This window comes from Vicia villosa, linkage group LG6 (assembly GCF_029867415.1).
Source record: "Vicia villosa cultivar HV-30 ecotype Madison, WI linkage group LG6, Vvil1.0, whole genome shotgun sequence".
In the NCBI taxonomy this organism is placed as follows: Eukaryota; Viridiplantae; Streptophyta; class Magnoliopsida; order Fabales; family Fabaceae; genus Vicia; species Vicia villosa.
Genome location: NC_081185.1, coordinates 55443431 through 55461111, shown reverse-complemented (window position 1 = coordinate 55461111; position 17681 = coordinate 55443431). Strand labels below are relative to the sequence as shown.

General features: G+C 37.8%; 1 protein-coding gene across 4 annotated transcripts in view; it reads left to right on the top strand.

Moving 5' to 3' along the window:
- LOC131609162 (uncharacterized) overlaps positions 1-16612 on the top strand; it is a 41498-nt gene extending 24886 nt beyond the window's left edge. Inside the window, exons 2-3 of one of the 4 annotated variants that reach the window (XM_058880820.1) lie at positions 6407-6438; positions 7555-16612. In XM_058880820.1, coding sequence (XP_058736803.1) covers positions 11827-12810 — 984 coding nt within the window. In that variant the 5' untranslated portion in view covers positions 6407-6438; positions 7555-11826 and the 3' untranslated portion in view covers positions 12811-16612. Of the gene's footprint in view, positions 1-6406 lie in introns of all 4 variants that reach the window. The other 3 variants (XM_058880819.1, XM_058880818.1, XM_058880817.1) reach the window with 3 other exon arrangements.
- Positions 16613-17681: the final 1069 nt, after the last annotated feature.

Sequence of the window (17681 nt, the reverse complement as noted above, 5' to 3'; positions counted from 1 at the left end):
TTGATCGTTTTCAAGGGACATCAGTATAAACCAAAGTATCGCACTAACGGTGACTACCAGATCAACCATATCGGTACATGCCGTACAGTTTCCTTGGTCTATTGTCACATACTTAAGGTATCTCAAGATTCGGGTTAGAATCTTTCACACAAGCAAAATACCCAAACAAACCTTTGGAAAATAGAGCAATCAAGTCAAGCAATTGAAAACATCGAAGTGATCTAAACTCTAAAGGTAACCCCTTTTGAAAACATTTTGTTTTAGAAAGTATTCCCCAGCAGAGTCGCCAGTTCTGTCATGCACTCGGTTTTTTACCGTACCTTTCGCGGAGAGATACGCGAACTGACTCTTTTCTTTCTGCTTTTGTGTTTTTGAAAATCAGAGAGTCGCCACCGACTTTTATTTTATCCAATTAAGGAAAGGTTTATAAAAGAAACAGAAAAAGACCTTTAACAAATTCTGGGTAAGGGGGTAGGTTATACAAAGGGAAGGTGTTAGCACCCTTTGTATCCATGGTTATCCATGGGCTCTTTTCTTTTGAATTACTTTTCTCTTGCCTTGAAATGCTTGTATGTGGTTTCAAATACTTTTGTAAATTGACTTTGTAATGATCCTTGTGTGGATGTATACAAAGTGTTTTATCTTTCGAAAAGATGTTTTTGAAAAAAGAACGTTAACTTCGTAATGATCCTCGTTTGGATATATACAAAGTATTGTCTTTTTGAAAGTTTTATTTTGAAAAACAATGATATATGAGAGATTTGTTTGTTTTGATCTGAGCAAGCAAATTAGGAGGTCTACCCTAAGTTATAAGGTCTCTTCCTATTTCCTTTAAAAAACTATCCTTTTACCAGATGTAAACGAAAGTTCGATTTTGCATTTGAAACAGTAGAATTTGATTTTGATTTTGAAAAGAGTAAAAGAGGGATTACCCTAAGAGGTGCAAGTGTGATTGTGTTTTGATTCATATATTTTATCTTTGAAGTTAGTGATCTAATGATTCAATTTTAATCTTTTGCATACACGCAGTTTTATATGTACTGAAAATTAAAATGCGGAAATGTAAAATGCGGAAAGTAAATCTACGCTATTACATCGATTTTGCAGGAAATGTAAACTACGCTATTTACATGAATTTGACAACCTATACACTTGATCTAGGAATTTAAATTGCAAGAAAATAAAAGAAATATTTTTGGATTTTTTGATGATTGATTTTAATTAAAATGAGAAAAAGATGGAAATAAAATTTAAACCTAAAAATTAAGTTTGAAATATGTTCAAAATGTTTGTTAATTAATTTTAAGACAAAACTAATTTTTTTTGGAATTTTTGAAGTTGATTTTAAGCTAATTAACATATAATTATATAAATAATTACACAAATAATTAAAACTTAAAAATAATATTATCCTAAATATGTACAAAATTAGCTTATGATGTATAAACTATATTTAATATAAGGAACAATTTTTTTATGATTTTTTGATGGGTTGGAATAATTAAAAGATAAATATATACCTATTATCTAATTAATTATACAAAATATTTAAATTATGAAGAAAAATAAAATATTCTTATATCAGAAAATAAAATATTATTTTATCAACTTAAAAATATTTTTTGTGTATTTTTTTGATTTTTAAAACTATTTTTAAAATAATTTTACAAAGAATATTAAATAAAATAAAAAAATATACAAACAATGATCATGTGTGGTATGCTAGTGAGTCCATGGTATGGACTGCTTGTCTGATGCGTTGGATTCATTTTTTATTGGAGATCTATGGTCTAGATTGGAGAGAACATGGTGCACTTGTATTGACTAGTCACGTGGGATCATAAAGACTTTTAATAAGTCAGGTTGGTCCCACTACGCATGCGTGGACGAATAGAAACGAGGGAGAGAGCGCTGATGGTTGACGAGCCAATCAGGGACGCACGCGTGGAGGTCAACAAGTCTCAGTCACTGTTCATCATCTTCTTCACAGCTATGGCAACGGTTTTTCAAGGGTTTTGGCAACGGTTTTGGTCTCCGATTTTCTCCTTCTTTAAACCTGTAAAAACAAGAAAATAAATGGTTGCAAACAACCCAGATAGCCTAATTAAGACCCTCTGAGTTCATTAGTGGCATTAGTTTTTGCTAAAAGTTCCTGGAAGATGCAACTCGAAGCTTCTCAAGTTTGGACAACCAACAATGGTGGAAGGTGTTAGAGGAGTGAAACCTTGCATGAGATACATTGGATCTACTCCAAATGATGTCAGGAACTCAAATCAAAGATTAGATTAAGTTATTACACGTGAAAATTTGGAAAACGAAAGTTATGAAGTTATGAACATGAAGATGATGATACATGTATTTAAAGCATTATGGGACTTGTTTAGTGCATCAATCTTACTCTATGTGACCCCAAAGGATGATTTGAATGATTATTTTTTATTGAAGTAAGCTAGAAGTTGCAAAACGAAAATTACAAAGTGTTTGATATTTTGTGAGAATTTTGTGGTTTCTTTGCTATGCCTTTGCTATCTTTTCGTGTGTCCTCTATTTGTAGAGTATGCTGCTTCATTTATAAGCTAGGATGTGCTTAAAATCTAAGCCAAGAAGCTTTGATGAGCTTTGTTGAAACTTTGATTTTTAAATATTAAAAATCTTTGAAACTTTGACTAAGTCTTGCTCTTCTTCACTTCTCTTGCTTTGTACTTCCTTTTGCTGCAGATAATTGAAGATTCTTTGATGACTCATGCTTAGAAACAAAGCTACATATTATCCTTCCATTTTCTTTTTTTAATTTAATCTTATATGTGATAAAATTAAATCAAAAAAAGAACAAAAATGATGTGGGCTTTGTCTTGGTCGTGGGAGGCCCTTTACATCATGGTAAACATGTTTGGATCATGGAAATTGGGTTTCATTTGGAAGAAAAACATTTTTGATCAATGTTGATTTCATGCATTTTCCCAAAATTTAGCCAACTTCAACAAGGTGTAAATCCCTCAATCTTTATCATATGAAGGAGTTCTTGCACTTTTTAGAAACCTCAAAGAGTCCTCTAACCAATGTCTTTGGTCTCATGTCAAAATGATTTTCCATGCTCCTTGTGTGTCCTTTTGAAAAAAGTTACTTTTTGTTGACTTTGAAAATGACCTGTAATGTCTTGATTCATATTTTTCAAATGGTGAATCTAATGACCATGGGACCAATTGCATTTGAAAGATAATTGAATTTCCTTCAAAATAAGCTTTGGTTTGAATTTTTTGGATGAAGGATGAGAGAGTTATGACCAGTCAAAGTTTAGTTGACTTTTTAGGAGAAAACCCTAATTTTGAAACTTAGGGTTTTGTTGATTTTTGATCTTTCCTTGATGAATTATGATCAACCAATGATCAAATGATGAATCCTTTGACAAAATATGGATTTTGACAAAAAATTTCATTTTTGACTGTCTGTTGACTTTTCTGGTCAAACGGGTCGTCTGTTGACTGTTTGAGCTGCTGACTGTGCGTCTGAGCGATTTGAAGTTTGAAAATTTGTATGATGGTACTTTGAGATATATGGAGGTCCATGAAATCCATTTGAGGTCTCAAAAACTTGTTCTCCTGAAAAAAAACAAGAAACCCTAGTTAGGGACTGTTTGTGTAGGAGACAGTTAAGCGTACCTGATTTTTGTGCAGTGCTGAGTCTCTGCTAATCATGTGATATTCAAAAGACTTCTAGGATAAAAATCTTGGAATTTTGAAATGCAAAAGTTTGATTTGATTGTGGGTGCAAAACACGGAGAATTGCACTGTCAGCGGTTTGAATGTCAACTGACTGTTTAGAGTGAAAATTCAACAGTCAAAGTTAATATTTTTGTTGTTTTTGTTTTGTTTTTGTTTTGTTTTTGTTTTGTTTTTGTTTTGTGTTAATGATGAAAATTTATTTACATGAGTGGTTAGTAAAACACAGACATAGTAAATAAATAATAAATACTGTATGCGAGCAAAATTACCGATAATGACCCTGAAAATCATTTAATGCACAGAAAAATAAATATTTAACTGGCAGAAAACACACAAAATATTATCTGGATAATTAAGCAACAGTACGACAAATAGTACGACATTTAATACTGACAGTATAGACATTACATAATTTATTGAACAGTACAATGAGTAAACGGTACGTTAAGAAATAAGAGATACGGCAAACTTTAGGAATGAAGATTAATAACCCATGCTACAAACAGTAACATGTAGATGATTGGGAGTGTCAACATCCCAGGTCCACATTTTTCAGGGCTATGCAGACAGAAGAAAGACATGATTACCACCACGACGGTGATGATCATAAGAAAACACGTTTCCATCCGCTTCGCCATTTTGCCGGGGAAGAAGAGAGAATGAATATGAAGTAGAAATTTGAGAGATGAGTTTAGAATTTGATGTGAGATTTTATGGAAAAAATGAGAGGTATTTATAGAATGAAAAGAAGGATAGAGACGTTGGGGAATGAAGTGATTCCGTACAAAAGGTAAATTTGAGTGGAAGTGAGATTTGAAAGAAAGTGTATGATAGTGTTGGAAAAAAGAAAGATGTATAGAATAAAGTTAGGATTTGATTTTGAAAGAAGAGATTTGAAAAGAAAGGAAAAGATTTTGAAAATAATGGAATATAGTACAAAAATTAGTGGAAAACAAAAGATAATAATAATTTACTTGTTACCAGTACAGTCTGAATCCCTGAACTATGCGCCTGCAAAAGATTTAACTCTGTACCAATTGCGTCAGTACTATTTATCTAAAGATAAATATCAAATAAATAGCGTATGTGAAGTAATAAACAGTAATTGGCGTTTGCGTAAGAATAAATTCAACAGCGAGCCAAAATACCGTATAAGAAAAATTCTAAAAACCAAGTATTCATAAATCAGGATATAAAAATCCAAGATTATATGAAACTCTTAATTTTTAGATTGAAGTTTTCTTGAAAAAAGATGCGGGCAAATTTTGGGGTATAACAATTAGGTTACGAATTTTGCAGCCCTAATAGCCATAACAAGCTTCCAAAAATTCAAGAAAATTGGAACTCGGTTTTGAAGTTGGAGAGCCATTCAGGGAGATTAAAAGATTCCAATACATTCCTAGGCATTCATTGAAGGTGTGTGGATCATTGAACGATCTCAGCAACCCCAGAATTACCTCCCCTAAGTCCAAGTTTGATAGTGAATTTTCTTGACTCGTAATTCATGATTCATAGCATATAAACATGATTTGGATGCATAGTATGATTTGTTATGATGCATAGATTGATTCTGGGTAATTTATTGGATGAATACGTGACTGTACCAAGGTATGCCATTGTTAGAAATTAGGTTTCTGTTCTAAGGGATTTTTGCTACAGGTGTTTGTTTCCCAAATTAAGGCCATAAAGGGACACGTAAGGATCATACGATTCTAACGGCACCCTCGCGAAACATTTCCATGGCCGTTTGCAGGTATTCGTAATGGAGCAATTTTTAGCTACGGAAGGAACCGTCGCTATAGACTATTGCAGAGTCTAAGATGACGGCCAGAGGTAGGGGATGATTGCGTGTCAGTTTCCCATTGGTGGTTCCTGGGCGCGCGTTTTTAACTTTGGAACGAATGGATCATGCGCATCAAGATGTAAGCGTTATGGTACTCCCTCATGCCCAGAGCCATCAGATCCCATCATCCAGAAATCTTGCGCCTACCAGAGCGAGGATGCACCATAGACATTCAGACCTGCGCAACACCTGATCCACACGCTAAGTTTCTAATTTTTTTTCTTTTTAATTGCATAGCATTGTGTTTTATTTTTATTATATATATATTTTTTATTTAATTAGGTTTATGTATATAATAAATCATATAAAAATTCTTTAAAAAACTAATTTCTTTTCTAAATTCCCTTTTCTCTCAAAAAAACCTAATAAATAATATTTATTTGTTTTAAGTTACTATTAAACAATTGTATTTTAATTGTTTTAAATTAGATTATTTAATTGATTAATCATTAAATGATAAAAAAAAATTTATATATTAAGGTCATATATTTAATCGAACTTGTTTTTTTACCGATTTAATTAATTAGGTTGAAAAACCAGTATTTAATTAAATTGATTATTTATTCCGTTAATCACATTAATTCGTGCCCTAATCAGGGTTTACGAGGATCACGCCTACACTAAAAAAATTCCTTTTCTTTGTGCAGTTTCAGGGTTAGCATCAGGATTTCCTCCGACTACTAACCATATCTGATCAAAACTAAGTCCCTGATTTTATTCTTATTCATTTAAATGTTTATTTTTGCCTTTCTAATTTAAAATTATGGTTTTATCTTCAATATCAATGAACTGGCCATACACTCACCCCTTTTGTGTTTATTTTTCTTTTTCCAATTTTCAGGGTTAGCCAACCGGTCAAAGCTCAAATGTCCGGTAACCCTAGAAACTCATCTTTTTTTTTAATTTTCTTGCTTTAAATTATTACTTATGTCAAACCTCCTTCCTCTGGTGGGGTTTTTATTATTGCCTTTTCCCCTTCCCCATGTTTTATCATGTAACTGCTTCGAGCTGCATTATATTACCGCGGGGTTAGTAATTTAGGGAGTGCAACCTTGAACTGAATCTAGAATCACTTAATTACAAGATAACTTACTCTGAATCTGATCACGTGATTGTTGCACCCACACACCTTTTATGGTACCCCTCTTGTTGCATGTTTCCTATTGCCTTATGTTTTTCAGTGCAGAATAGCCAATTCCCTCGAATACGAGGATACCTCAGCAATGTTGCCCCCAGTTCATTCAGATCATAAGTCCCTAATGATGCTGCCTTCAATTCACTAATATGATCTCGTCCCTTGAAGTTGCCTACGAAGTGCTAAGTATCCTCCGGTTGCCTAACGAATGGCTATTCTGATCCTTCCCTTATACTACTTGCCCCTCTATGGCAGGGACAGTCTTGTGAGGAACGATGATTCGACGACCCTTCAACCTCCAAATAAAAGGACTTCCCTACCCACCTATGGTATGGATAGACCCTTTCGCCCGAAAGACTTAAAGAACATGAAAGACAAAATTAGGGTAGGTAGTTCTTAATTGCTTGCTCAATACTTCAAATTACTTTTCATAATCTCTTTTCAAATCAATTCAAAAAGGCCACGCTTACTTACAAGCTAAAGTCCTTATTCAAAACATCTTTTCTTCAAACAATTTCAAACAAAACAAAGTGAGCTAAGCAATTAAGAGCCCATGGATAACCATGGATGCAAACGGTGCTTTAAACCTTCCCTTTGTATAAATTACCCCCCCGAACTCAAAATCTTTTTTAAAAGGTCTTTTTCTGTTCTTTTAGCCTTTCTGTTAATTTGGATAAAATAAAAGTCGGTGGCGACTCTTGCTTACCGCGGTATTTCGATAAAGTCAGTTCACCGTATTACAGTATATTTGTTTGCATGCATCATACATCATATGCATTTTTTTATCATGTCTTATCCACAGGTAAAAAAAAAGAAGAATAAAAAAATAATAATTCTTTTTGGTGAATATTCAGGAAAATGAACACTAAGAAGACTATTGTCCACCTTACTGTCTCAGTGCCTGATATCAAAAAGCTAAGGATAACCAGGGACAAAATGTCATCAAATGCTTTAAACAGGTTTGTGGGTCGCTACGGTGACATTCTGGATTTGCTCAAGGTTAAGGTTCAAGAGGAAGCTATCACCGCTCTGGTTCAGTTCTATGATCCTCCGCTTAGATGTTTCAGTTTTCAGGATTTTCAGTTAGCTCCTACCTTGGAAGAGATGGGTACTATGCTTGGGTTTTCAAGGATTAAAAAGGAGTTTTATACAGGTGCTGGAAAGAAAGTTGAGATTTCTGATTTGGCCAAAGCCTTAGAAGTGCCCGTTGCGGATTTAGAATCTAACTACAAAACTGATGGTAATGTACATGGGATTAGGAGAACTTATTTAGAAGCTCAAGCTATGTCTTATGCTCAAAAGAAACAATGGGACATTTGTGGATATTTTTTTGGCTCTTTTAATTTTTTGTGTTATTTTGTTGCCAAAGAAGGCAGAGTATGTTGATCACGGCGCTATTCATGTTTTCACATCCTTCAGGAATTCAAATGAGGATCCAACTCCTAGTATTCTTGCTAATATTTATTATACCATCCATGATCGATATGAAAAGAAAAGGGGAATGATATTCTGTTGTGTTCATTTATTGTACTCTTGGTTGACTTCTCATCTTTACAAATGCAACTATTTGATCAAAGATTTGACTAGGCATGAATGGTCTCAAAAATTAAGGGCTCTCAAAGCGGATTCTATCTTTTGGTTTGCAAGGAAATTGAACTCCGATAGAATTATTTAAAAATGTGGAGAATTCAACAATGTGCCTTTAATGGGAACTTTAGGTTGTATTAATTATAACCCCGTGTTAGCATTGCGCCAATTGGGTCATTCTATGGATTGTGAGCCCTCCAAGCAACAAGTGGAGGAATTGATTTTACATTACAACGGAAAAGGTGATCCTAGGACATTAAAGAAAATAATTCAAGATCGGAAGCATGTTAAAACAAATAATTTTGGGCCGAAGAATGTTATTGCTAAGGAACCTTACACTAAATGGGTTCAAGAGAGAGTTGGAAAGATTTTACTTCCTTTTGTTGTGGATCCCACATACAAGTCCGATTCTCCTAATCCTGTTTCTCTATCCATCAAAGAGATAGAAGGAATCAAGGCTGCCCTAGAGGCATCCCGTAAGGAAAAGGAAAAATTAGAGCTTGACATACATCGACTTTCCAACGAAAAGAGCCAACTACGCTTCAATCTTAAAGAAAAGAACCAAGAGCTTTAAGCCACTAAGGAAGAAAATGATAGACAAAGGAGTAAAAGAAAGCGTGCAACCGAAGGAGTCCTAAGTGCTAACTTTAATTTACTTGCACATAATGAAAGGTTAGAACAAGCGGGTGTGGAAATTGCAAGGTGGAGAAGGCGTTATGAAAAGGCTTCCCATGATAAAGAGGAATCCGAGAAAAATCTAGAAGTTGTGGTCTTTGAATTAACTGATAGGACTAAAGATCAAGAGGTGGAAATAAGGAATCTCAATTTTGACCTTCAAGAAGCCCGCAATTCTGGACAAGAGGAACGCACAAGGAGATTGACTACGGAGGAAGCACTTTTACAGCGCACCGGGGAGTATAATAGAGCACTTCTAGCTATGGCCTCACATAAGCAAGTATTCATAAGGCAAAGGGAGATATTTGAGGAGGCAAGGGATGAAAGGGACTATTGGAGAAGACAATATACAATTGTTTCCACGGTGAATGTGCATGTGAGCATGGTTCCTAAAATGCTTGAAGATTATAAGAAATGTCGTGATAATTATAACAAGCTAGTCTTCTTATGCAACGACTTAATCCAAGACATTCCGAAGAGTTTGGAAAGAGCAGAATCATCCCCCATCATCCTTCCCGAAGTAGTGAAGGAATTCATGGAGCTTTGTAGAGACATGGTGGACAAGTTCAAGGAGGATATTCATAGGCGTTCTTAGTCATTTATAGTTTTTTAACTTTAATTTTGGAAGTTTAATTTCTTTTGATGTTTATTTCCTTTTGCAATATGAACAATTTAAATTGTATTTCTTTTCAAGTATTTTGAATTAATGAAGTGTGTTTATTTCCGCATTATCCATTTTTTTTGCAGTTATTCACCAAAAAGGATTATTCAAAAAAAAGGTTTTACTACAAAAAATTAATAAAATATATATATATATATATATATATATATATATATATATATATATATATATACTATGTAGATAAGACATGGACATAGCATAAGCATAACATTCATATCATGCATATCATATTTATTTTCAAAGCATTAAAAAGAAAAACTATCTTTATATCCAGTCACACCATTGGAGAAGACAACCAAGCAACCGCACCACCATATCAAACCCGGTCTCAGAAGAAGAAAGCAATGGAACAACTAGAGCAGAATCAAGCCGCCCTTCACGAAGAAGTAACCCAATTGAAAGGTACTGTGGAGGAGATTAAGGGAGGAATGACTCAGATGCTAAGTTTCATGAAAGACCTCATGGACAAACAAGAAAAGGCTAAGGAAGTTCATGGTCAGTATGAAGAAATACCGGACGATGGCAACCCGTTGTTAGGATTTGTTCGAGGCTTTGACCCTCACAAGTCAAATGCCCACTCCTCTAAGAGAATCATCAAAATCCAGGAAGAGGGAGAAGCTTCCCATGAGTGATTCATTCCAACTACTCAGAAGGAAGGGGTACCTCGCACTATTCGCATCCCTGCTAACAATCCACCTAAGGATGAGGACTACGTGGATTTGCAATATGGGGATGTGGATGAAACAAATCAGGGACCCTAGTATAAGCAAACTCAATTTGATTCTGAAGAAAAAGCTAGGAATAGCGGACAAATCAAGGCGCTAGAAGAAAGGCTGAAAGCGGTAGAAGGATATGGCGTCTTTGACGTAGATACTTATGAAATGAGCTTGGTACCAGATTTGACTATTCCCCATAAGTTCAAGGTACCTAACTTTGAAAAATAGAAAGGACTTACATGCCCAAGAAGTCATCTACGCATGTACGTCAGGAAAATGGCTGCTTATGCCCACAATCAAAAGCTAATGATGCATTTCTTCCAAGACAGTCTAAGTGGGGCATCTGTCGACTGGTACATGCAATTGGAAAAGACACATATCTGAAGCTGGAACGACCTTGAAAACACGTTCCTAAAACAATACAAGTACAACCTGGATATGTCACCCAATCGGATGCAATTGCAAAATTTGTCACAGAAAAAGGAGGAATCGTTCAAGGAATATGCCCACAGATGGCGAGAGATGACCTCCCGAGTCCAACCTCCTTTGTTGGAAAAAGAGCTGGTAGACATGTTCATGAGTACTTTGCAAGGACCATACTACGATAAGATGATCGAAAGTGTATACTCAGGATTCTCAGATCTAGTGGTCATCGGAGAAAGGATTGAAAACGGAATCAAAAATGAGAAGATACAAGGAGCATCATCTAATTCTTATCACTCAAAGAGGCCCACCTCAACCTTCGCTAAAAAGAAGGAAGGGGAGACCAATACAGTAGTGCACCAAGAATCTAAACCTCCTATGTCATTCCCACCTCAACAAAACAGGTTCCAAGGCCCTCCAAGGAAATTCGATCCTTTGCCCACTTCCAGAAATGAAATACTGAAATACTTGATGAGCGAGTCATTGGTAGAGCATAAACCTATGCCACCTCCGCTTCCCGGAAAGGCTTCACCCAGATTCAACCCTAATGAAAGGTGCGAATATCATGCTAATTCTCCCGGACACAAATTGGAAAAATGCTGGGCTTTCAAACACAAGGTTTAAGATTTGGTAGAGTCAGGGGCAATTGCCTTTGACAAACCTAATGTGAAGACGAATCCCATGCCTCATCACGATGGCACAGTCAATGCAATCGAGGTCGTCACTAAGTAAGAGTTAGTTCAACAACGGAGCTCCCCCATAGATGCCCTTAAGAGGTATCTATTCGCAAAGCGGTTCATCCTAGAACATAACGAAGCTTTTAAGGACACTCTGCAGAGGCTCATGGATCAAGGACTGATTCAGCGGAAAGAACATCCTGAAGAGGAATATGTGACTATGCTAGACAGAAGGAGCCGTTGATAATACCCACTCAAGGGGCAAGGAAGCCCTTAATTATCCCCTGTTCTAAGGCACCATTGATTACACCCACACAAGGGCACACTAGGATCATCCCGATCAGAGCTCCATACCCTGTGGACAAAATGAAAGCAGTTCCTTGGGAATACGATTTTGGTACCAATGCTGCCGTGTCAAACATTGTTGGGCCTGGGGGCATGACTCGTAGCGGTCGCATATTCAAAGCCACACAATCTAATGAAAACTTGGCGCAAGCCAGTAATCAAACTGCTGCAACACCAACTGTAGAAGGCATACCCAAGGATAAGGGAGCCACTGACAAGGATGCTGAGGAATTTCTAGCTCTGATCAAGAAAAGTGATTATAGGGTGGTGGATCAGTTACAACATACACAGTCTAAAATATCACTCCTCTCACTATTGGTACACTCCGAGAAGCATCGAGATGCCTTGATGAAGATCCTGAATGCTGCCCATGTGACTAAAGACATCACCGTAAATCAGTTCGATGGAATGGTGGCTAATCTAACTGCTGGGGCATTTCTAGGGTTTAGTGATCATGAGTTACCTCCACAAGGAAAAGAGCACAACAAAGCCTTGCACATCTTGATACAATGTGGGAAAGCTCATCTATCTAGGGTTCTGATTGATACAGGTTCGTCACTAAACGTGATGCCAAAAGCTACCCTCGATAAAATAGCTTTGGAAGGCCTAGTGGTTAGACCAAGTCGTCTGGTGGTTAAAGCTTTCGATGGGTCACAAAGCCTAGTGTTCGGAGAAGTAGACCTCCCTATTGTAGTGGGTCCTCACATTTTATGCATCAATTTCCAAGTAATGGAGATTGAACCAGCTTATACTTGCTTATTAGGGCGTCCTTGGATTCACGCAGCAGGGGCAGTTACCTCTACCCTCCATCAGAAGATAAAATTTGTGGATGGGAACTCTATAGTAACCGTCAATGGGGAGGAGGATATATTTGTTAGCAACCTGGACTCGTACCGATACATCGAGGTCGGAGAAGGGGGATTAGAAACTGCATTCCAAGCGCTAGAAATTGCAACTGCTATCACATTACCTGTAGAGAAGATACGAAGGGCGGTAACATCCTAGAGAGACCTGCAAGACTTGAATGTAGGAGGCTGGGGCAAAGTACCTGAAATCCGAGAGAAGAAGGATCGCCTGGGGCTAGGATATCAACCGACAAAGATCATAAGTGCTGCGAAGGAGGAACAACGATTCCCCCCGATTATGCAGACTTTCGTGACAGGCGGATATGAACACGTAGCTATGATATCTAGCATGGATCCTAAGGAGGGAACGTCCAACTTCATCCGAATGATCAGACCAGGAGAGCAGCTCCAGAATTGGACAAGCCTGGAGATACCGGAGATAGTTTCTATTTCGAAGTAATTTGCTTTTGTCGTGTGTTTAATTTCCCTTCAATAAAGAAAAAAAACAATTTCGCTCATGCCTCGCCCGAAGCATAGAGTTTGTTTGTAAGGACCCCATTTACTTTCAAAGTTTAAGTTTATTAATAAAATTGTCATTTGCATTTGGTATTGAAAACATTGTTCTTTCTTGAATTTACTCTTTTGAAATGACAAATAAATTTCTTGCATAAAAAAAAGCACAACCATAAGCTGCATACTAAAAACAAAACATAAAACATGTGCAGATCACTTCCTAACACTACCGATAATAATACTGCTAAAACTCAATATAAACTCGAGGCTCTCGCTAATCAGTCCGAAGAAGGAGATGAGGAAGACGATGAACTTCCGGAAGAACTGTTGAGGTTAATGGATAAGGAATCCAAAAGCATGCTCCCTCCTCGAGAAGCCATTGAGATCATAAACTTGGGTACAGACAAGGAACCTAAGGAAATCAAGATTGGGGCAATGTTGAATGAGGACGTAAAGGCAACGCTGATCAAACTTCTCCATGAGTATGCATAAATATTTGCTTGGTCATATCGTGACATGCAAGGGTTGGATACAGATATCGTCGTGCACAGGTTACCGCTCAAAGAAGGTTGTGCACCTGTCAGACAAAAGTGCAGAAGAGTTCGACACGACATGGATAACAAAATCCGAGAAGAGGTACTTAAACAATTCGACGCAGGGTTTCTTGCCGTGGTTGACTATCCACCATGGATCGCCAACATAGTGCCAGTTCCTAAGAAAGACGGGAAGGTACGCATGTGCGTAGATTACAGGGATTTAAACAAAGCAAGCCCGAAAGACGACTTTCCATACCCCACATAGATATACTGGTGGACAATACAGCGCAAGCTTCGGTATTCTCCTTCATGGATGGCTTCTCTGGGTATAATCAAATCAAAATGGCCCCCTAAGACATGGAGAAAACAACCTTCATGAAGTCCTGGGGCACCTTTTGTTACAAGGTAATGCCTTTTGGACTACGAAATGCAGGGGCAACATATCAACGAGCCATGGTCACACAATTCCATGACATGATTCACAAGGAAGTCGAAGTGTATGTGGATGACATGATTGCTAAGTCCTATACGGAAGAAGAGCATATTACGCACCTACAAAAGATGTTCGAACGCTTAAAGAAGTTCAAACTGAGGTTGAACCCAAACAAATGTACGTTTGGTGTAAGGTCAGGGAAACTATTAGGATTCATTGTGAGCCAACGAGGCATAGAGGTAGATCCTGATAAAGTCAAAGCTATACAAGAAATGCCTGTTCCAAGAACGGAAAAAGAGGTTTGTGGATTCTTGGGTCGTTTGAATTACATCTCAAGGTTCATCTCACATCTCACAGCCACGTGTGAGCCTATATTTAAACTACTAAGAAAAGATCAACCAGTCAAGTGGAATGACGATTGTCAGGTAGCTTTCGAGACTATAAAGAGCTACTTACTAGAACCACCAATACTTGTACCTCCCGTCCCAGGAAGGCCGTTGATCATGTATCTCACAGTCCTCGAAAGGTCTATGGGATGTGTAATAGGGCAACAAGATGAAACAGGCAGAAAAGAGCATGCTATTTACTACCTCAGCAAGAAATTCACGGATTGCAAATCTCGGTATTCACCATTGGTAAAGACATTTGGCGCCCTAGCATGGGTCTCCAAACGTCTACAGCAATATATGCTGAACCATTCCACATGGTTAATATCGAGGATGGATCCTTTGAAATACGTGTTCGAAAAACAGGCTCTCACGGGAAGAGTTGCTAGATGACAAATGTTACTGTCAGAATACGACATTCAATACGTAACTCAAAAGGCAATAAAAGGGAGTGTACTAGCAGAACACTTGGCTCATCAACTCCTCGAAGAATATCAGTCTATGTAGTTCGACTTCCCTGACGAGGATATTATGTTAGTAAGAGACTACGAAATACCAAGACCCGACGAAGGACCTGAACCAGGGGCAATATGGACGCTTATGTTCGATGGGGCCTCAAATGCGCTGGGACATGGTATAGGGGCAGTCTTGACATCTCCTGACAATTGTCACTTACCTTTCACTGCGAGACTGTGTTTCGACTGCACCAACAATATTGCAGAATACGAAGCGTGCATATTGGGGTTAGAATCTAGAATCGATCTAAGGATTAAGCTACTCGAGGTGTATGGGGATTCAGCACTAGTAATCCACCAAGTCAATAAAGAATGGGATACTCGAGATGCAAAACTTATTCCATATAGGGACCTTATACTAGGTTTGATGGCCGAGTTTGAGACAATTACTTTCACTCATATCCCAAGGGAAGAGAATCAAATGGCAGATGCATTAGCGACACTCTACTTTATGTTCAAAGTAACTTGGCCAAACCACGAACCACGGATAACGGTTAGACACTGCTTATTGTCTCACAATTGTGGAACAACCTGACGACAAACCCTGGTACCACGATATCAAGAGATACATGAAAAAAAAAGAATACCCAGAGAATGCTTCCACAATTGACAAAAAGACACTAAGGAGGTTGGCATCCAAATTCTTCCTAAGTGGGAATATCCTATACAAACGAAATTATGACTCGGTGTTACTAAGGTGTGTGGATAAAAACGAGGCCAAGGAGAGTATCAGAGAAGTACACGAAGGGACCTTCGGAACTCATGCAAATGGACACTCAATGGCAAGAAAAATATTACGAGCAGGGTACTACTAGTTAACAATGGAAGCGGACTATTTCCAATATGCAAGAACATGTCACAAATGCCAAATATACGCTGACAAAGTACACGTGCCGCCGAATTCGTTGAACGTACCGAGTTCACCATGGCCGTTTGCAATGTGGGGGATTGACATGATAGGGATGATCGAATCGAAAGCCTCTAATGGGCACCGATTCATATTGGTTGCCATAGATTACTTCACCAAATGGGTGGAAGCTGCCTCCTACACCAACGTGACAAGACAAGTGGTCACCCGGTTCATCAAGCATAACATCATATGCTGATATGGGGTTCCAAATAGGATTAACACTGACAATGGGTCGAATTTAAATAACAACATGATGAGGGAGCTGTGCGAGGAGTTCAAAATCGAACACCACAATTCTTCACCATACATGCCTAAGATGAATGGCGCTGTCGAAGCTGCAAATAAGAACATAAAAAAGATAACACAAAATATGGTGAAAACATACAAGGACTGGCATGAAATGCTTCGCTTCGCCCTACACGGTTACAGAACCTCGGTACGTACATCCACAGGGGCAACGCCTTTCTCTTTGGTTTATGGTATGGAAGCAGTTCTCCCTATCGAAGTAGAGATTCCATCACTAAGGGTCCTGGCTGACACAAAACTAGAAGAATCGGAATGGGTAAAAACTAGTTTTGATCAGCTTAATCTCGTTGAAGAAAAGCGACTGACGGCTTTGTGTCACGGGCAACTCTATCAGAAAAGGATGAAAAGGGCGTTCGATAAAAAGGTCCGCCTTCGAACTTACAAAGAAGGAGACATCGTCCTCAAGAAAATCTTACTACCTCGACTTGACGCCCGCGGAAAGTGGACACCTAATTACGAAGGTCCGTATGTCACAAAAACGGTATTCTCAGGAGGAGCACTCTTCCTCACTACAATGGACGGGGACGAGCTGCCACACCCAATCAATTCAGATGCTGTCAAGAAGTATTAATCATAGCAAAGGCAGGATCATAGAACACGAGCCAAAGACAAGCCACGAAGGATAAGGAGTCGTGCAATCATCTAATTCTAAGGTCAAAGAATTACTCGGGCCCTCGATAGCAAAAGAGCAACAGCAGTATTAATATCATTTCTATTTGTCATTTTCTTTTTCGCACTTTTGTACATTCGCCGATTTAAGGCAATATCAATAAAAGCTTTTTTTTTTTCTTTCATACTACGTTTTCTCGTCATTTCAATACCATGTGCAAAAGATAAATTATTTTCATAAACTTTAGCATTGGACTCAAAATGAGAAACTTACAAATTGGCAAAATAAAAGCAATGGGAACGAAACCATGACATCTCCGGCAGGCAATATATGCCTCACGCTGCAATCATTCTGATCCACCACGATCTCTCTTACCAGGGATGTTACCAGTAGATCATCCCAAAACAATCCAACCCAGGATTTGCAAATAGCTTGAAAGGGTTAAACAAATTCAATGGTTGACAAAGAGATAAAACGTTGAAGTCATCATACATACATATTCATTTGCACAGAAACATTCGTATACGCAACATTCGCACGCAAACATACATACGCCTCATTATGCAATTAAGAAGATCATAAGCACACGCATTTGCAAAACAATCTTCTATGCAGGTAAACTTGTCCGCACCGGGGCAAATGGATCCCAATGGTCCAGGTGAACTTGCTAGGGTAATGGCAAGTAATCCTTTTGGGATTAATCACGAGTACAATAGTGAGTAGGTATGACTAACTGCGACGACTTACTAGAACAATAGTAAGTGGGTCATACCATCTACGATAAACTCACTCCAGCTACGATAGTAAGCAGGTATGGCTAAC